The 21,233-nt window shown below is 36.8% G+C and overlaps 3 protein-coding genes across 12 annotated transcripts in view; 1 reads left to right on the forward strand and 2 right to left on the reverse strand.

Moving 5' to 3' along the window:
• The window catches only part of CHPT1 (choline phosphotransferase 1), a 20,833-nt gene extending 17,076 nt beyond the window's left edge, over positions 1-3,757 (forward strand). Inside the window, exons 8-10 of one of the 3 annotated variants that reach the window (XM_041398481.1) lie at positions 258-368; positions 596-637; positions 3,621-3,738. In XM_041398481.1, the coding sequence (XP_041254415.1) occupies positions 258-368; positions 596-637 (153 nt within the window). In that variant the 3' untranslated portion in view covers positions 3,621-3,738. Of the gene's footprint in view, positions 1-257; positions 535-595; positions 638-3,620 lie in introns of all 3 variants that reach the window. The other 2 variants (XR_005952192.1, XM_041398480.1) reach the window with 2 other exon arrangements.
• SYCP3 (synaptonemal complex protein 3) lies at positions 3,559-12,488 on the reverse strand. Of its 5 annotated transcripts, XM_041398485.1 has the most exons (10): positions 12,167-12,488; positions 10,739-10,775; positions 10,516-10,662; positions 9,864-9,939; positions 8,779-8,813; positions 6,977-7,094; positions 5,941-6,040; positions 5,089-5,187; positions 3,830-3,934; positions 3,559-3,700 (listed from the first exon to the last, which is right to left on the reverse strand). In XM_041398485.1, the coding sequence occupies exons 3-10, from the start codon at positions 10,643-10,645 to the stop codon at positions 3,647-3,649; spliced, it is 717 nt and encodes a 238-aa protein (XP_041254419.1). In that variant the 5' UTR covers positions 10,646-10,662; positions 10,739-10,775; positions 12,167-12,488; the 3' UTR covers positions 3,559-3,646. The 5 variants fall into 5 exon arrangements, with proteins under 5 accessions (XP_041254419.1, XP_041254417.1, XP_041254416.1 ...); XM_041398483.1 differs by lacking the exon at positions 3,559-3,700 and having other exon boundaries at positions 3,704-3,934; positions 10,516-10,659; XM_041398482.1 differs by lacking the exon at positions 3,559-3,700 and having other exon boundaries at positions 3,704-3,934.
• A 116-nt stretch (positions 12,489-12,604) lies between these two features.
• Positions 12,605-21,233, reverse strand: part of GNPTAB (N-acetylglucosamine-1-phosphate transferase subunits alpha and beta) — a 39,497-nt gene continuing 30,868 nt past the window's right edge. For 2 of the 4 annotated variants that reach the window (XM_041398477.1, XM_041398479.1), the window contains 5 exons: positions 20,473-20,558; positions 19,499-19,597; positions 16,545-16,712; positions 14,947-15,037; positions 12,605-13,803 (listed from right to left, as the gene is read on the reverse strand). In XM_041398477.1, the coding sequence (XP_041254411.1) occupies positions 13,726-13,803; positions 14,947-15,037; positions 16,545-16,712; positions 19,499-19,597; positions 20,473-20,558 (522 nt within the window). In that variant the 3' untranslated portion in view covers positions 12,605-13,725. Of the gene's footprint in view, positions 13,804-14,300; positions 14,359-14,946; positions 15,038-16,544; positions 16,713-19,498; positions 19,598-20,472; positions 20,572-21,233 lie in introns of those variants that run through there. The other 2 variants (XM_041398478.1, XR_005952191.1) reach the window with 2 other exon arrangements.

Below are 21,233 nucleotides of genomic sequence, written 5' to 3' on the forward strand. Positions count from 1 at the left end.
TTTTTAAAGTTGTTCTGTGAACTGCAGACAAATGTGTTTTTATCAGATCTTGTAAGCGTTTAGTGCTGTCAGGCTGCTGGGGTTTTGTGATGGTTTTATTTCTAATTCTAAACTAGACCACTCTGTAGCTGTGTGTTACAATGATTTATGTTATGATTGTCACTTGGATAAATTCTGATTAAAGTATAGCATATTTATAGTAGGGACAATTTTAAAAAATGAATTTTTTTAATCTGTTCTGTTTTGTTTTTTTGAAGTTCATATCCTTGTTTGATATGCTGAGATATGCCAGTGGTGTGTGCCTACAGATTGCTGCTCATCTTCATATACATGTCTTCAGAATTTCATCTCATCAAGCTCCTGAACAGGTTCAAAACCATAATGACTGATTAAATAGGTCAAGGACAAGAGAAGAAGCAGTTAGGGGAATGAAGCAGCCTCTGTGTTTTTGGGAAGACAGATTAAGCTTTTGAAGAAAAGTTTTATGAGAAAGTTCACTGTGTTTCAGACATTACCAGATGTTAGAATTAGTAGGTAAAAAGTTCTGCAGATGCTGTTGTACTTTTGAACCAGTGTGTATTTCCCTGTGTTTCAGATCACAAATGCCACATTTGAAAATGTTGCCATTTCCTATTAGGTAACTATAATTCTGTACTTATCTTCTGGTGAATGTAGATGCAAACCAAGGTGCTACCAGCCAGAATTCAAAGAGAAATTTCTTGTCTAATCTTGTAGCATTAGGTTCTAAAGTTTTGTTGGAACTGCTCTTTAGTGCTTGTCAGATGTACAATGAATTCAATCCTGCATTATTAACACTGGTAAAATGAGGCAGCCATGGCCTAAAAATCACTCAATCTCTCCTCTGGTACTTCTAAGGAACAAGCTGTTGGACCAGTAGATAAAGGAGGTACACCTCAGGAAAACTTCCTTCTGATTCAAAGTACTGTTACGAGTGCCTTTAGAATTCATGCATTCTCTAGTATCTAAGTACATAACCTACTGCTACCACATGAAAGAAAATGCAAGCTAAAGTTTTAAGGCCAGTTTCTGGTTCTGTGGTCATAGTAAGGTCAGTCTCATTGTATTTCATCCTTAGCTACACGACAGCTAGCTGTGTAAGGAGAGAACTAACTTTAGGCACCCTAACTTGTATCTGTAAGCCTATGCAAGTGAAGGACAAAGTTCATTGATAAACTCCAATGCCTGTAGCTCCAGCACTGCTGCCCACCCTTCTGTATTTCCCTCTCTGGTCTTTTTGCATCCCTATGTTCATTTACCTTACAACTGATCCTATTGTCTCGTAGCTACCACTGTATTTTATCCAAACAAAGGGCACAAAACTGAACCATAACGTAAAACTCTCCAGAACAGGAACTCAGGCCCAATATCTGCTTCTTCCTTTCTTTAAGAACAGACCCACTGGGTAACATAATATATCAAACAAGAGGGCTGTTGCCATTATAGAAGAGCTGAATTAAAAGTAGCTTGTTATCTGTATGAAAAATTGATTACTTGCACACAAACCCCATGCATAAGCTTAAGCTCCTTTCAAGAGGTACTACTTGAATATGGTTTATGTAAAAAGCTGTTGAATGTAAGCGTGCATTATTCCTTCCAGTTGCTGATATGTACCTGAGCTTCTGAGTTAATGAAGTCCTTCCTGAACTGTCCAATAAAGAATGCCATGGTGTGTTTTAAAAATACTACCAACTGCAGCTTCCTACCTGCTTATTAGTTCAAAAATACTTCCTGAGGCATTCAAGGAACTTTTAAAGTGGTGTATTGTCTGCTGGTCTGGAGGAAATAAAATAGCATCCATCACCCTCCTGCCTAAGAAGAATATAATGATCATTTTGAGGCTCTGTAACTGTTAACAGTTACTGCCAAAGGACTACAACTCAAAGTGACTAATATAAAATCAGAATGAATCCTGCTACTCCTGTTTGAGGCTGGAAATGACACAGCATCTGCATGTGAATTTAGCCTGAACCCCGGCCATGGTCAAATAGAAAAGAAGATGGTAATGACCATTTTACTTTGGCTGAATACTGTAAGCAAATTAACCTTCTGATGAAAAGACACAAGCAACATCTTCAAAGTGAAATGAGTGACAATAGTCAAAACTGTGTCCTGGCATAGTAGGTATAAGTAGTTTTGAGGATGTGATTGAGGTATGTGGATAATAGGAAACTAATACAGAAATCACTCAGAAAACCAGAACCATGACTCAATACCTAACAAATAAAACCAGAAGCAGGAGGTAATGCTAACAAATAACCCCCTATTGAAGATCTGAGGTAGAACCTGTCACCTATTTCATAGCCTCCTGTCACTGGCCTTAGAGGGCTGAAACTGGCTAATTACAAACCAGCATTGTTACTGGTTACCCATGAGAGGCCCATATTCTCATGTGTCAGTGTAGCAGTGAAACTCAGATGTTTGCTCCTGTCCTGAATTCTGGCAGGGGCAGAACAAGAAGTTCTATACTCGTTATAACCAAACAGCTGAAGTTACTGCAAGTTTGCCTTCACTAATCTGGCTTCCAGACCTGGAGCACCACCATCAAATGACCTGACTCAAAATGCTTGTAGACTGAGACGAAAATATGGTTTTGAAACACATTGTTGTGACAACATCACATTTGGTGTGCGTGGGTGTGTGGATGTTTATTTTATCTACTGTTGTATTAAATCAAAGCATTAAATCTGTTGGCAACTATCTAATTTTTAGAAGTAGATATTCAGGTGTAATGGTTTTCTGTAAAAACAAACTGCATGTGCACTAAGCCAACTGTTTAGTTTATACTTATTTACTGTAATGCATAAGATAAATGCTTTACCCTTAAAACTCAGGCCTCCCTAAATTGCTAGTCATTTGGAATTGCAAAAAAATAATATTCCATCTCAAAGGCTTGTAGGAGCCTGTACTAAATAAATGACGTCCGTTTCTTCTAGCAGTGGTTCTACAAAAAGTAGACCCCAAAATGCATAATGGTTAATTATCATTACTTGAGTGGATACATTAAGCTCATAATTTAACTAAAAAAGCCCAACTACTTTCTAGACAAATTACAGCAGTTTATAAATCTCATACTAATACAGCGATATTACAATGTGTAGAATAACAAAAGAGTTAACAAAATTTACTTTAATTTGCCATAATACACATCATTAAACAATTCTATCTTAGCTATGTCATACCCTGTGAATTTTTGTAACAGCTAATACATCAGCAGTCTAATTGAAACTGTGACAACGTGCAGCTTGTTAGAAATGCTTCTATTTGCACAATGTACCTAAAGGCCTCAAGTTACTATGTAGAATCTAGGTAATGCACGTTTCATTAATTATTCCCCTTGTTATAATTTCCTATAAAAAAGTGAAACTATTTAAACAGTCCAATGCTATTGGAAGTGGATATGAAATTTTCAAAAATCAACTGAACAGTCAGTGAACAGTTTGGGGTCCATACTGCCCCCCAGTAATAAAAGTTTACTAAGATATGTTCTTACAACATGAACAGACAAGATTAGAACAATTCAGGAAAGAGTTTAATAGGAACCTTGAAACATTTAAATCTCAACATCCTTCTAATGCCTGTACTTGTATCGTGTTACTTAGGTACATGTTGCTCCTCCACTGAGCCATCAGAATAACATGGACTGAAGAGACTTGCGAACAGTTGCCATCTCCTGCTGTTGCTGTCACAAGAAAAGGAGATAATGCTGAACAAATGCTGTATCAATATGATTCCTTTGAATTAAATGAATGTCAAATGACTTGAATGTTCTATTTTTGCATTTAACTAACTTCACAGATCTGATACTTACAGTGTCCATCATAATCTTCTTCTGCAACATCGCCATTTCCTTGCGAAGTTCATTTTGGGCACCAGCCAGAAGATTTTCATTGCTCTTCTCCAGCTCTTCCATGCTCTGAAGTTAAGGATAATATTGGTTCAGAACTCCTCAATGTCAAGCAGTTAATTTAAAACAACCAAACAAACCAATAATTATTCATACTACAGTTTAATTTTTACAGTGATCAAAGATAATTGATGAGTTTATCACAAACGTGGCAGAGGAATCATACAGGACTTCATACTCCAGTCTACATTCCTGTTTAAACAGTGTGTACCCTGGGAAGAAGATAGAGCCCTCCAGTCAGCCTCTGTGAGGTCTCAGCTACTTTTTCTGCATTTCAGTTCTACAAGAGGAGATTGAACAGACATGTGTCAGGAATTCTAGGGGTTCAATATTATGACAACCCTGCTGGACTTGAAGTGAGGAGTATAAACCCCACTGCATTTCTTTGCACACTTCTGCCCAAATAAGCCAAATAAAACTCCCTGGTTATCTGGTAATTACACTTACGTCTGTGTATGTGTCTAGTTGCATTTTCCTTAATTTGTATTTATTTAAGCTTGTTTGAGGTTTAACTTCTACCTTTTGATCTTTTTTGAGGAGAAAAATCAAAGTAATACTTGACCTTCTGTTAAGTTTTTCCTCTTTGATGAAGACATTTTTGACATTTTGGAACAGTTATTATTTATTAATGCTTCTGTAATATACTCAGTAAATTCTGACTATTTTAAACTAAGAGTTGCTCCATTTCAGATTTATTCTTATCAAGTACCAAACTTGGAAAAAAAACCAAACCAAACACCAAGCTTATCATAACTGAAATTTCAAAACCAGCTAGGAAATGACTTGAACTGAAAATAAGGTTTGTCAGAAATTGATGGACTTGAATCTGCCCTGTATACTGGGGGCTATGCAGCTGGTGAAGCCACACCTGGAGTGCTGGGTCCAGTTCAGACTCCTGAGGACACGACAGACATGGACGTACAGGATAGGTTCCAGCAAAGGGTCATGAAAATGATTAAGGAACAGATTTTCTCTTGTGAGGAATGCCTTTAACTAAAAAAGTAAATTTCTTGTGTGGTTGTACTCAAAACAGTTTTTTTGGTTGCTGTCTAGTATGTTAGTTACTTTGTTAAAGAAATACCTAACAACTTGAAACACAGAATTAATATAGCTTTCTTAAGTGATATGATAAGGATCAGCTGCTTTCCAAGAAAAAGATTTACCTTTAAGAATTGCTCATAGAGTTGTTTAATGGTTTTCAGTCTCTGACTTTGAACTATTCTTGCCTGTTGAAAAACCTTTTGTTGCTGACGAAGCATATTCTGAAGCAGAAGCAAAAGAAAAACATAATTCCATCAGTTGTTAAGCAGAGTGCTTGGACAGCACACCAGTTTCATTTTTCAGAATCAGAAAATCTGCCTTTATTGGAAATCTGTGCCTTGTAAGGTGAATCTCTGCCTGGAGAAGTTACCCTGGCTTTTATTAGTGAAAGTAAGATTGAAGACTGGATTAAGCTCCAAGTCACCTCCTGAGGTCTCTTACAGCCTGAATTATCCCTGTAAAATCCCATGAGGAGTGCTATGCCCCACAGCTTCTTAGGGTATCCCAGAGGAATGTGCTACCTAGGGAAAAGCAAACCTTGCAAATGTGTTGGAAGCACAGAGCAACAGCACATGTTTACATTCCATTGTGTAGCTCCTATCCTCTTTCAGTGATCAAATTCTCTTACATTTATTATGTACAGGCATATTTTTAAGGAATGTATGCTAAAAAACAACTACTTTCCTTTATTCCCTGAACACAAAGACTACGGATGGAGAGAAACAGCACATGTCTTTCTTCTCCTTAAATGGTCTTTGCTTTTCTCAAGCCATATGTGCTGGCCTAAGGCATCACTTCACAGTGTTTATAAACTTGTAATAAAGTTTATAAATGCACCTCTCTTCCTAAACTTAAACAACCACATATTTACGTTTAAACTACATAAAGTGTTTCTACATTTCTTGAGTATCAAAACAACAATATTCCTTCCTTGTGGGAAATGCAGTGTAACTCACACCATGCTGGAAACTCACAGCTAGTTTTTCTTCCTGCTCCTCTGCCTTTTGCACATCTACATCCCACTGCTGAAATAAAGTCAGGAACTGCTGGGAGAACTCGTGATTGAGCTTCTGCCTATAAACAGACACTGTCTGTAAGTATGACAAATGCTACAGGGAATTACAAGGAAAGCTAAGGTTCAACATACACATGGACTAGAATAAAAGCTGGCATAGATAAAGAAATAGGCTACTTTGACATCTGGCCCCATTTAAATACTGTATGTTTAAAAACTGAACACACACATACACTGAGTGGATGTGGAATGTCTCTATAGAGAGACAGCACTCCCATAAAATACTCATTAAAAAGAAATTCTAAAAACTCTTCTTCCTAACAGTGTCAGGTTTTCTGAGATTTACCATGTTTTTCTAATTCAAATACAGGTGGCTGCTTAAACACAAGGTGTTTACATTACAAAACTGATAAGCTCATTTCTTAAAATTTCGTCCATACAAGTTTCAAATACAAATAAATGTAGAACAAATCCAAGACAGTTACAACTATTGCTGACTTTTAGTTTTTAGCTCTTTTTTCACTTTGCTCTCTGGTATCAGATGTAGTAATTAAATATGCCTTAAGAGGTGCGAGGAATGTTAAGAAGGTGAAAATTATTTACTATCTTAACCAGAATGATATTAAAGTTTTACTGAACATTTTTCAGTTTTCAGGTAGAAACAGAAAATTCAAAAGTGAGAAAAAAAAAACCCCACATTGTTTTAAAATACATAATAACATCAAAGGTTACTTTCCATAAAGATAAAAGTAAGCCCCACTCTTTAATGTACCTTGCTCTCAGAGTTCCAAATCATAGATCTGTCTGTTCAATAGAGACTGTGCTAAACTTACTGTCAGATGAACACAGTGGACACAACGGAAGGCAGCAGAGGCCCTGGGCAGTTTAACATCAGATACAGTCCTTGCTATTGCAAGGTGACAGACCAGCCATCCATCGTGTGACCCAGAAGGGAATCTAGTTCCACAGGCTTGAAAACCAAGAGTAAAGGTCACCTTTGCTCCTGCTGCGTTTTCCAAACATGTTCAATCTTCTGGTTACTGGTTTTGAGCGAGGCTTTTGTGTACATTTCTAATCTTTTCCTCTTAGCTAAGAGAGCCTTGTTAATGTCAGCTGAAAGCCAAAGAATATTCAGAAATTAGGCATGCTGGATATGCATTAAAAAGGCTGATGTGTTACACTTGGAAGTGTGTTCTAGCAACAAGAAGCTGCTGTGATCTGGCCTGATGTGGTGATGTCCCTCAGCCTGCTGGTGGCACTGGTGTGAACGCTGCTTCCTTATGCCTGTCACACTCTCTAACCAACACCTGTTTCACAGTCATATGCAAATTTCTTGAATTTCAGAAATAAATTAAGGTTAGTATGTGGTTACTATTCCTGTGAACATACTGAATGAATGAATAACTATTTTTATACTTCAGAGAGACAGTACTTTTTCAGTATTAATATAAGTTACTGTGTTTGTTTCCGTTCAATTTACATTTGGAGATTTATCAAGTCACAGCCTAAGATTAATACAGTAATTTATTTCCTTTCTCACTGTAGATTTCAGGAAACATCTGTCAAACTTCTCTAATCTGCTGAGGCATCTGTCTCTGCTAATGCCAAACCCACTATTTTGTGCAGACAGCATCCTCTCTCTGATCCATTCATTCTCCCTCCTTCCATCCTCCCCTCCTTTCCTTTTTTGAGTCTTAAATTACAGACAATCATAACTTTTTAGCATTGAAATCCTGCTTTAATCTGAATTGCCAGATCTCTAATAACATTCTAATATATAATGCAAAATATGTAATTTTGTGACAGCCAAAAGTCCTAATTTGTGGATTAAAGAGTTACTCAAGCTTCTCTTTCACCTTAAATTTGACATGCAAGTAATGACTCTGTACAGGTTTCTTTTATTACATACAATGAAAGTATTATTCAGTTATTGAGTGTGTAATGCTGGCATTAAGATGGTTTCCCTTCCTTCCACGGCTTTTTGATGTTTGCTTACTCTGTGAAGGGTATTGTTCATTCTTTACAAATGTTAAAACTATTTTTTCTCTATCCTGTCACTATGTAGAATTCAGCTGGTAATTGAACTAGGTAAAGCCACCTGAGGATCTGATAATGACTGTAATAAATCCTGCTGAGTGACACACACAAATTGCTCATTACTGGATGACAGGCATTACTGACCCTCGTTATCTGGCTGTTCTGGAAACTCATATTCCTTCTGACTGCTGAAATTCTCTGACCTGCTGATTCCCTGTTCTCTAGATTTCTGGAAGTGCTAAGTACAGACTGCTCTCTCATTCTGTATCACAAACTCTACTTCCAAAATTGCTTGTCTAGAATTAGAACTGTTTGTTCTCTTTTGCTGCTTATATTAACATTTATATTTCCCTTATTTCTCACTCGAGTCTTGCCATCTCCAGTATCCTCTACGCCAGTGTAACAAAAAATTGAGTGAGAACAACAGCAAACTGCTATTGTCCCTTTTCTCTACAATATATTTACTAGCTCTTAAACTTCATCTTAAAATTGATTATCCAAAGCACTCATGCATCTTTCCCTTTGCAATTATCTACACTTACAAGCTGTGACTCATTTATATGCAGATATTCCCTCCTCTTCTTTCCCTTTGCTCTCCTTAGATATAACTCTTCTTTTTTCCTGAAAACTGGCTTTATTCAGAAATGCTGAAAAGTGCTACAGAGACTAGTCATGTTACATAAGTCTTGAAAGTTATTTTAATGGTGAGTTATTACTGCCAACTCTGCAACTATTTTTATTAGAATGTAAATGTACTTACCTCCAAATCTCTCCAACATATTCTGTACTTCACCCCTACAAAACAGTGGTTTAGATTTTTATTTGCCCATTTTCTGACTTCAGACCTGTTGAATATGCTTAGAACTAATTTTATACACATGCCTATTACTTCTAAGCAGTAACAGAACTGCCACTGCCATAAGATAATTTTACTCCTTTTCTTCTCCTGTGAGAGGTTTCTTTTTCAGATTAATTTGCCTTTTTTATTTTTAATAAAATGCTAGAATCTTAGCTAGTCCCCAGTAAAGAAGCACTGTTATATAAAGAGGCATTTATCGTGCCTTGAATAAGGGGAGTCAGTAAGTAAAACTGATTATTCCCTATGACAAAGAAAACAAAATGGGTATTTGGAACAGCAAATGAAAATAAGTCCTTCTCAGTCAGCATAACTGGCACAGTAAAAAATCCCATGGCAAATAATTTCAGGGCTGATTTTACAGCATCTTTAAGATGGTAACGCCAGTGTGTAAGGCAGTGTTACAATACAGTAAAAAGATACAATACAGTATCTTCAACCTAACAGTTATAATCTGCTTGAACACTCTTTTAGCATGTACTTTTTTATTCCATTTACACTGTCCATGAATATTACATTTTATTAATATTTATTCACTGCCCATGAATACTAAATTAAGATTTATCTGTAAAATAATTTCTTTTTCATGCAATATGTGGATCGTTTAAAGTATTGGTAATATCTTCAAGGAACTAAAATGAGAAGAAAAAAATTAATAGGATTTAATGACATTATCAACAATTTAGGATAAAACAAGTAATATTTTAAAATAAACAAATTTTAAGAACACACAAATATGTTAATTGTTTTCTGCATGTTCAAAAGAAACTACAAAGAAATGGAAGAATTACTGTTTTAAAATGCTTTGTTTTAAATTATTTTTTTACCTACAACTACTGTATTATCTGTCACTTGCTTTTTTTAATCAAATACTAAAAAACCCCAAACCAAACCCAAACAAGGCACAAATAAGCACAGTGAATAACTGAAATTGGTCTCTATTTAAGACCTGCTTATTTTGGAAAAAGCCCCCAAACATCTAACCTTACCCCACATCATCTGGAACCACATGAGCAGTCACCAGAGGTCTTTTCTTTCCATGCTTGTCCATTACTGGTATGTCACCTTAAGAAGGAGTATAGAAATATTTACAAAAATACATTTTGTGTTGGTGGTTTGAGTTAGTACAAGTGTAATTACTTTTCTGTAATGCCATTTCCCTGGCCATGTCTCATGGTCAGTTCCCATCAGTAACACAGGCAGCTCCTAACTCTGAGTCTGGAGCTGAAGGATGGTGGTGAATTGCTCTGCAAGGCCAGACTGGAGCTGGCACCACTTTGAGTTTGGTCCCAAACAGTTTTACTTTCTCTGCCCACCACTACACCATTACTCACAGCTCACAATACAGCAATCATCAGAAAGCTAAAAATAACATAAAAATTTATAAAAGTCCAATCTGAATTTACTGTAAAAAAAGTATTGTAATTCTGCATCTTTAAAAAGAAAAATCACAAATAGATATTTATATTCTTTTGAAAATTACCAATCAAAATTACACAGTAGGAGCCTGGTGGTCTTTGGCATTACAAACCACGCTGTGCTCAGTCCCTGGCTGACTCACAAGTTCTTCCCTTCTTTTCATAGTCACAAATGTGATAAAATTCACATTTTACAAATGTCCTAAAAATTTCATATAAGCACCTTCTCTAATATCTTCCTCTGATCCACTCAGTTCTTTTCTTTCCTCCTCAAAGTCAAAAGTAGATATGGTCTGATCTTCCTGTGCTGGTTTACCAGCTTTTCCTCCATGCTTTCTTCCTGATGGTGCCATGGTGAGATCTTTTCCTACTGAAAAACAGTATATTGTATTTGTGACATAACTTCCTCCACAATAAATTGAAAATAAATACGTTTCCATGCTTACCTGCACCTATTATGGGTATCTCTTTAACAGTCTGCACCTGTAAAGATATGCAAGCAGTCAAAGTGGCTTAGTTTTGAGGTATCCCACAGCATTACCCATCAGTGATGCTTTAAAAAACATGTTAAAAAATGCCAGGACTACTAGGAACATACTTGATTCTGCTGGAAAAAAAAAAAATATATATATATAAAGTACCCATTTTCTTAAGATGTCTGCCATTAAGGTTTATTACACATTTTGTCATATCCAGTACTGCATTCCCCAAAAGCTATGCCAATATTTTACTGTCCAAAACAGAGAAATGATAAGCCATAGAGAACAATGTAATCCTACAAGCCATCCCACATGTAAAGTCAAATATACATATGCTTATACCATTTTTTAAAGTCCTGAGCAACTTCCAGGTTCCAATTTAGCTTTCTTTGTAGCTATTACACCTCTGCATTCTATAATGTAGGTAATGCTATTTCTACACTGGCAAACATTTTACACATAGACTACCCTCTTAAAAAAATTATTCATTTATTTACTTTCGAAAACCTCTTGTTCTAGACACAATCCAACACTGCCAGAAATATCAGTAGGTTTTCCACAAGCCAGGGCAGGGACAGACCTAAAAATTAAGTTCACACATGGAAATTGAGAACTCCATTAACAATCTTTTGAATTTCAAGGACTGTGAGGTCCCCCCAACATTATCAACTCTCTCACACACCTCAGTTTCCTATTTCTGTTTTTGTTGGATTTTTTATTTTTAGTTATTTGTCAATCGCTGTGAAAATGGTTTTTTTTAATTGCAAATTCCATGGACCTGTACAAACACGGCCACACTATGCTAAGGAAAGAGTACATTTTAATACCGAGCTTTTTCTGAGGTTGCTGCTTCTCTACGTAGCATGTAGAATTTTAGATTTTACAAGTGTCTTGAAAAACAAGTGTCTTTATTGACTGGAAAATCAAAAGCCTTTGCATTAGCATTATCCTGAAATGAGAGAAAATTGTCAAGACTTAATCTGCTTCTCAGCTGCTGACTGTTGAGTACGTGATGTAAAGCAGGAGAGTGATGGTCCATAATGTCTAGCTGTGCCTGTCAAGGCACTTTAACTTTGAACTGCAAGCATCTGTTTTATCTGACATACTGACACTTTTCTTTGTATTAGAAATCAGTTTACAAAGTAGAACTTCTCAGTCCCCCTCAGCCAGGTGTAAAACAATCCTGCCACCTCACAAGCCCAAGCAGCCCCCACCCATCCCGTGTAGGTACCTGTGTTAGCCCATCTGAGTGTCTTCAATCCACAGCTGAGTATTTTAACAGTGGTTTTTAGAGAAACTCACCTCTTTTTTTTTCCACCCCGCCCCAAAAAGACATCAAACAAACCGGTGCTTGTGTGAATTTCGAGTGAGGGGCTTTTCACCGCGGGGACCCACCTTAGAGCAGCAAGGGAGACTGGGGCCCTCAGCTGCAGCCCGAGGGGACGCACAGGCGGCAGGGACAGCGCTGCTCGCACGTCCCGTCGCAGCGGAGGGAACCCCAAAGCCCCGTGGCCCCTGGCAGCCCTCACGCCGCCGCCGCCTCAGCGCCTCCCGCCGCCGGGAAAGGGCGGGAACGGGAACGGCAGCGGCAGAGCCGCGGCGCTGCCGCCCTCAGGAGCGGGGCCGGGCACGGCCTGCGGATCCTCCCGCTGCTCGACAGCTTCATCCCGCTTTGAGAACGGAGCCGTGCTTCAAATAACTATCGAATCATTAAAGTGCAAGGTTTTTATCGGAAAAAAATAAGAAGTTTTGACGTAAAGATTCATACAGATTCCTGGCTAATTTACCAAGATGTGTGCGCTTTGGTTGACTTTGAAACAGAAACGGCAGACAAAACTTTCATCACGTTTTAGTTAATTTCAAAGCAAGCCAAGTATTTTACAATACATATGCACATACATTTTGTACATCATTCGATTACAAAAATTAATGCTTTTTGAATACTGCTAATACAATTAAGTAAAGATACACGACCAAAAATTTCTGCTTGAAAAGATTCAGTACCCTTTCCCACTTAAAACCACAGTACTCCAGTATCTCGGCAACATACAGGGCCAAACCCTGTGAAATTTAAAAACACCACAGCTCTGTATGTCAGTACAAATATTGTTTTATGAAGTGAAACACTGCTCCCCATACATTTCTACTTTGAAACAGTTTGTTACCCATTCATATAGAGGCACTTTTGCTTTTTGATTTACAATGCTTGTAAAATATTTTACCTTGATCATTTTCCTTTGATTACAACCTCTCTTTGTAATCAAGTCAAGAAATAACACCATTTCTTTGTGTATTCTTTGGACCATAATACACCAGATATAAAACATCTTTCAAACAAACCATTAGATGTTGTTAGTGTGTAATTTTTTAGTAGCATACCTTTCTTTCAAATCCCAATTATATACTACAAATAGGGAGATGAATTGTCACTGTGCTTTAAAGAATGTCAGCAACTATAAATGTATTCTAAATTTAAATGACAAGTTACATAATTCTCAATTTTCCCCAGAAGGCTAAAAAAAGCAGCAATGACAGAGATTTGCAAAATGCTTTGGAATGCAAGATCAAGGACTTCTTAGGCTGATCCCAAACAACTTTTCCAACATTTTATCTAGTTGGCAACATCCACTGCAATAAATGCAGTTACATTTATTTAGGTAACCCTTTTTATAAAAAAGGATAACATGGCCATGAACTAAGAGTTGTAAAGTAAGATCTGTTGAAAACTGCCTATGTACAGGTGTCCTGCAATTATTTATTGTTATTTTGCATTGTCACAGCTCCAGCAGCTTTTATACCATGAAGAGTACTGCAGAGATTCGAATGTAGGTGCATGATTTTTTTTCTTCATATCAACATAGTTAAACAGCAAACCAGAAAAGACACTTATGAAAGAGACATTTAAAATGCTTAATCACAGCTTGAGGTAGACTGATCTCCAAAATAAAGCTCTTCTACACTTTGATTCGTTCATGACCAACTTCTTTTTGGATCCTTCTCCTTGGAAAAATCTTTCGTTTAAGTGCAATTAGCTGAGGAGAGAAAAAAATACAATATGTATTTTATGCTGGGCTAAAGGTCCACAGCTGGTCAGCTTTTCATCCTAGACACTATCAAATCTGTACCACCCATGGTAAATACTCAGTACTGTACTTGTTTTTTCTGATTATACCAGAAAGGCATTTTTTTACTCCAATTCATCTATAAGATGTGCACATTTCCACTAGGCTTCTCAATAATCAGAATACAAGCAGAAAGTGAAAAAATACACCATGCCTTTATTCTGATTATTTTAAAGGTAATTTGTGTATCTAAATTATCACCGGGCTACATTCTATTTTTAAAAGATCAGCACAAAGCTGGCATCTTAAAATGGTATTTAGATTCCTAACTGTACCACTGACTTGAGTATCACCTTCCAAAACCAAGTTACTAATGGAGTTTTCTAATACATAAAAAAGGCTGAAAATCAAGGGAAAGAGTCATGCAAAAGTTACAGGTGGGAAAAAAATAATAATCAAAAGCCAACCTTTCAAGAATTACACCCTCTTCATCAGACCACGGAAAGTGTTACTTAAGGCCCCAACCTGCAAAGAATTACCCATATGATTTGTTCCATTGACTCCCTCTGAGTTTAGCAGGACTAATCATGTTCAAGAAAGCCATTTTAAGCTTGCAGAAGTCAAGGGGTTTTTTTCCCTTTAGTCAGATTCAAAACCTTTTGAATTCAGTAGGAATCTTTGCAATCAATTACTTAGGGAAGAGATTCTGATAAGGCCTTTAAGTAACTTAAGATCCCCTTCTGGACTAATTTTTCTTCCTCTTAACTTATACACTTCTACCAATATCTGTGTTAACTGACCAAGAATTTCAAAAACAATTACTGAATTTGAGCATCCAAATTTAGCACACTGGTGATAGACTTTACTGTCACAAGGCACCTCAGAAGGTGCCACTCTCCTTCTCCCCATATGACTCTCTTTTCAAGGAATCTCAACATGGTGACTTAAATTAAAGCAACCTATTCATGAGTCATGTACCATCGTTACTTCTTTTATAAAGGGAAAATCCTATCTACTCTTCAAAACCTATTTAAAAATCCATCCCATGTTATCCTGAAGATTCCACAATCTGTTAAGTGTTATACATATTTGATAACAACAAATTAACTTTACCTGTTCAGCAAAAAATGAGATGACTGTAAATAGAATAAGTGTTATTAGAACACAGTGGGTCCAGAATTTGAGCTTGTCTCTATATGCCCTCCTGGACAAAGAAAGAAGGAAACAGAAAAACAGCTTCATATATCATAAATGCAAATATTTAAAGAGTTTCCACAATACATGCAAAGAAAGTTTTTTCCAGTTTTTAAAGGGTTACTAAAAAGAGGATGTAGGCTCTCTCCTCACAAAGAGCCACATAGAGAGGACAAGCTACAAGCTGGACTGGGAGAGGTTTTATCTTGATATAAGGAAATCTTCTTTACAGTCAAAACAATCATTTTTGCAGCAGTTTCCCCAGAGACAGGGTAGAGTCTGCACCACTGGAAGCTTCCAAGATATGACTGCTTGGGGTTCTAGATCATGGGGTCTTTTAGGTTAGAAAAGACCTCAAAGATTGAGTCCAATGTTAAGATAACACTGCCAAGTCCAGGCCTAAACTACATCCCCAAGTGCCACATCTACTTGTGGCAACTGTGGATTTGCAGTCACACTTTATCCTTTTTGACCCAACTGCAATTCCCTCACATGCTACAGTAGCCAGGACACTTGAGAGCTGGCAGGAGACAGTCTCATCAAAAGTACCTATTCCCATGAAATGTTGGACCAGATGATCTTTCGAGGTCCCTGCCAACCTAGGCTGTCCTGTGATTCTGAAAACACTTTGATTTCCACCAGCATTTGAACCTGCCTTAACACACCCTGCTAGAATCATCTTTGGCTATAAACAAGACAAAATAAATATCTTTTTGAAACTACAAAAAGACTTGATGGAGGGTCTCTAAAGGGAGCCAACACTGTTTCCTCCTCCAGCACAAATTTTAAAGCTAAAGGGCCCCTGCTCCCTCTGCCATTAATACAGCTGGTCTTGTAGCACTACAGTCACGCCTACAATCCTTCTGATTCCTTCTGGAGTTCCTCCAATGCTTTCTATTTTCTTTTTAACAGCTATTTCTCACGATTTGCTGATCAGCAACAGGTTTACTTATATTAGTCTTGTGTCATTTTTGTCACTGTATCTGTCAATGTTTTGCTTGTCTTCTCAAGTCAACTACTCCAATTTCTTCAGTTGTTATTTATGAAATGGCAAGCGATAAACACACACAAAAATTTCACATATTATACAAAAATGATACACACATATTTCGTTTCTGATTTTTATCCAGATGGTTATTGCTATGTGACAGATTGAAAAAAATCACTTAGTCAGAAATGCAATAGTGGTTTGGGTTTTTTTTTTTTTTAAGTTTAAAGAAAGCTAGAATTCCTATTTTATTTAAAAAAAAAAAAAACCACAAAAAACAAAGGAACAAACCAACAGCTTTTGTTTGCAGTAGGTTAGGAACAATTGATAAAATATTGATGACTATTTAAGCACTGGAAAAACCCAAATCCTGCAGGCCTCATATTTTATTCCATACAAATCTCACCACACTATTTTCACTGTTAACACTTTCATGACAATACTGGGGGAAAACCAGTTTGTTAGTAGCATCTTAGGTAATTATATATTACTGCACTACAGTAACTTGAAAAGAACTTATGGAACATACCATTCTTGGAGTTCATGCATGTGAAGGAAACGATTCCGATATTCTCTTGGCAGTTCAAACTGGGAAGGGATGGGAAACATCGACTCATAAAAATCTCTAAGCACTGCTTTTACTGTTTGTGCATCCTTATGACTGTGATCAATATTGTCATTTAGGCAAACAAATTTTCTAGGAAACAAGATGACATTGTTAGAATATTTCTTTGATAGTATGGGAAAGGTATTACCAAACCAATAACACAAACAATCCTTTAAAACAAAATTGAAACCATACCATTTTAAAAACAAACAGACATATTTTTTATTGTTGCATTATTTAAAATTAATTTAATTCTAAGAGCAGGAGGACTGACAGCAAGTCAAAACCTCAGCAGAACCCAGTGACAGGCCACATTTCTAGTTAGGTAATGCTGCCATCTAATGGGCACTAGAGTGTGCACCATCCCAGAGCCATTGAACACAGCATTACCATCTGGGTAAGGATTTTTATACTTTTGAATTATCTCGAGTAAAGTCTCTTAAATAACAAAGTGAGCTTCATTGTAGGAGGAAAACATACTAAATTATTAATATTTTAGTGTGAATGCTGAATTCTTTAGAGAAAATCAATATAACTATATTAGATTGTATAAGAGAGGGCAAAGCTTGGTCCCTAAGCTTTGGTTTACTGAGAACATTATATAAATTGGTCTGTCAAATCATAGACCCAAAGCTAGACTTGTATGACCAACCAAAATACAAAAAACCAATAATTTGGATAGAATTTACATGGAAATCACTGTGATCAAATAAGCACGCTCCCAATAATGTCTCCTGCAGACAGCTATTTCTCATGTAAAAAACATGGAACTAAATTACTGCAAATAATTGAAACTAAAGCAGCAGCTAGTGTGCTAGACTGCTATGTACTCTTGGCCACTCTGATCTGGTGCTTGACAACAAAAATTCCCCTTCCCACATTTGGCCAAGGCTACGTGCTTTATTTATATTGTGAGATACAAGACGCTACATTTTCCCCAGAGGCAGAAATCATATCTGATGCCATATGCCTTGTCACTGCTAACCTTTGTAAATAAGCAGTTCTGGTCAGCTGTATTCTCTATAGTATGGTGTGCTTCCCCAAAGAGCAAAGTTCAGACTTCTACAGGAATCTGGAAACAAGCAGAGCTCTGGAGCTTGTCTATCAGCCCACACAGGGAGTTAGCACTGAATGGCAAGGTACTGCATCTGGCATAATTGGTAACCTTGCTCTAGACAATTACGTGCAGGGCATAACCAGGCATTCAAATTGCCACATCTGAGAAGATAAAATATGGCTCTCCAAAAGCGAGCAGGCTGTATCCCCTGTATCAAGTAATACTATGCAAAGCAGCTGGTTATGGCAATCATGGCTACACTCTAAGCATTTTGGGAGTTAACTCTGGACTATCCCTGACCTCGTCCCTTGGACTGGCAGCTCATTAGCCCTGGGAATGCAGTAGCTGTATTCCTAGAATGTATATTCCTGTTTAGCTTCATGGAAAAAAAGATACAGACTGAGAGATTGCTACACACAGAAAAGTACAGGATTGATGAGGATATTAGCCCATTTCTAATGCAAGGACTGTTTAAATTCACCCAAAAGGAACCAAACATTACATTTTTTTGGATATTCCAGAATTAACGCCTAGACAATTAATGCTGACTTTACCTTAAGGGTGTAAACCAAACATTCCTGGGAGATCAGTAAGTGAATGACACTTTTAGTCCATTCCAAGACAAGCACTAAAAACCTGCTTTTAGAGACTGGTTATAACTACTGATTTGTATGCAAGTAAAACATGGCAAAGAGAAGGAAATGGCATGCCTACATAACTGTGCCAGCTCTCCTTTGTTAACAAGTGCAGTACTGCACTGTTCTTTGCAGGAACAGGGCCCAGGTAATCGACTCCTCCTCACTTTGTGAACACTGAAGGTGAGAAACTTACATTACTCAGGCCTCTCTGAGCCTAGCAAGATTTGAAATCACCCCTACCTTTAAAAAAAAAACAACTTGTAGCCAGCAGACTAAGAAATAGAGAAGGAAAAGGAAGCAGCAGGATGAGTTAGAGCATTGCCTACTTTTCTTTTAAAATGGATCATTGTGGCTACTGGAATGCAGGAGTTATGTAGCCAGAAGGCACTCTTTGAAAGAACAGCAATAGATACAAACCACCTTCAGCTGTAAAATGCCTCAAGGCTACCATTTCCCTTTCTCAACAAAGAACCCAGCAAAAATGTTGAGAGGAAAGCAGAAATCTACTCTTTATCCACAAATACAAATTATGCTATAGCTTTACAGGCAGCTGAGATTACCTAACAGCTTTCTGTGACCAAAAGAGGAGGCTTCACTTTCCCTGGCCCAGGGTGCCTGGTTCTACTTTCCTCCTTGCACTGCCTTTTGACACTTGTCAGACCTCTTCTTGCAGCCAAACTCATTAAACTGGCAGAAAACTCTGGTTTTCTGAAGACAGAAGCAAGATTCTTTCCATGTAGTAAAAAAGCTTGAAAGCACAATGAATATGCAAAACTGATTTAGTAACAAAAATCTACACCTAATTCCTAGTATAAAATACCTGCATAAAGCAGGCAAAAAAGTTCTTCCTTTAAAATAAAATTCCCTGCAATATAAACTGTATGCCCTCTAGAATGGCAAAAATGAAAGCTTCAAAAATAGCTGAAGTTTTTAAGTTTTCAAACATTTTAGGTAAATAAAAACGTAACAAATTATTGAGATAGCCCCTGGCATAAGAGAGAGACTAGTCAGCTTCAGTCAAACAGAAAAAATCAGAAGTACTTTTGGTTCAAATTTGATTTACCCGTAACACACAGTTTAGAAATACAATAAATTATCTTTTAAATACAAAAAAAAGTTTAAAGAGTCAAATCAGAAAATTAAAATCATCTCAACTTCACACAAATCACAAAACAGGGTACCTGGGATTTTTTCGTATGTCATCCAGCTGACCAACTACGTGAGAAACATTTGTGCGAATCATTTTGAAGGCAATTTCCTCTTCTCCCATGATTTCAAACCTTGTCAAAATAATATTTATACATTAATAAAACAGACTAAAGTCTGGTTCAATAAATATCAATCTTGTATTTAACATTATTGAGCAATATTTCTAACCTGACTGGCCAACCTTCATAAAAATTTGCCATTTGCTTTCTATCAATACATTTAAATTTTTCAGCTAATGCTCTTGCACAGAACCACTTCTCTGTAGATTTATTAGATAGGTGGTTACCTATCAATCAATCATAGATCTGAATTCTAAAAGAAAGCATATAATTTGACTCCAGGTAAACAGTCTTACTAGTGGTAGATACCACACTTATATTTTTCACTTCACTTATCTTAATATAAGAAAGTATCCTGAAGGCTTCTTCAAGTCTCACCTGAGACCTCCTCCACTTAAAAAGCTCATGCCACTGTCACTCCTCCATTTCACAGGAAACATACAAGGTAGTTAAAACTAAAATGCTTTTTTCTGTTCTTTTCTTTTTTTTAAGCTTCAGTAGAAGGAAGGATGAATTAGATTTACAACTTCTAGGTACAGGAAGGCTGTTTCCTTCTTATATGCCACTTGAACTGTATTCACTCTCTAGCCATCCAAACATACTCTGGCTTACTGTTGTACAACAAACATGAGGAAATGGCCCAAGATGACTCAAGTAACATGGAAGTATTTAGTCCACTAAGCAAACTATGAAAAAACCCACATCACTCTGCATGATGAAACATACATAAGTTAACAACAATATGTTTCTTTAGTTACACTGTTAAAATAAGTTGAGCTAAGACTTGTTAGCACACACAAGCAATCTTGGGTTAAGTGTGTATGTATCCCTTCTCCTATGGCTTTACAACACTAAGCATCTGTCTTCACACGACTGCCACAACATACCTGTATTTGTTTTTGTCCTTGTAAGCCTTACGAATCCTGTCAGTCACAGGTTTGCAATTAGTCACTAGGTTTTTGGTTACTGGAGGCTGGAAGAAAACACTGTTTAGATTATGGGTTACTGAAGATAACAGTGTTATAAAGGTGTACTTTGTAAGAAAACTTGTATTACAGCTAGAGTGGCTTGCATACTTGACTCTCCTGGAATCAAAAGCAATAGCTTTTTTATCAACTGTGGAGGGAAAAAACAAAAAAATACTGGTGCATAACATCACAATTTCCTATTTTACAAATTATTTTTGGCAAAAACATTGCAACTTCATTCTTAGTAAAATACTCAAAAATTCTAACTAACTTGACAGCTGTCTGATATTTCTCTGACAAAGGCCACCAGTAAAACTGACCAGGCAATCTCTTTACAACAGAGATTTTTGGATTTTAGTGCTTTTTGAATACATGGGTTATAATTCAGACAAAGACTTATTGGGAAGTTCTAGTCAGAGAGGTATTGGGCTTACTGTCTTTTTGGTTCACAACAGTAAATTTTCTTAACAAGGATGACACTCTTTTTAAATCCCCATTATAACAACATCCTAAATCTCAGCTTTTCTTTGCTTTTAAAGAAAATTAATGGTAGTAAGTAAGGAAGCAGCCTATAAAATTTTCATTTTGTAACACTTACTTAATGTACATACAACGCAGTAATTTCTGTAAATAATTTCCTTCTAGAACTCAAACTAGCTTTTAAAGTAAAGTAAATATAT

This window comes from Onychostruthus taczanowskii, unplaced genomic scaffold, assembly GCF_017590055.1.
Source record: "Onychostruthus taczanowskii isolate IOZ18803 unplaced genomic scaffold, ASM1759005v1 scaffold15, whole genome shotgun sequence".
Taxonomy (NCBI): Eukaryota; Metazoa; Chordata; class Aves; order Passeriformes; family Passeridae; genus Onychostruthus; species Onychostruthus taczanowskii.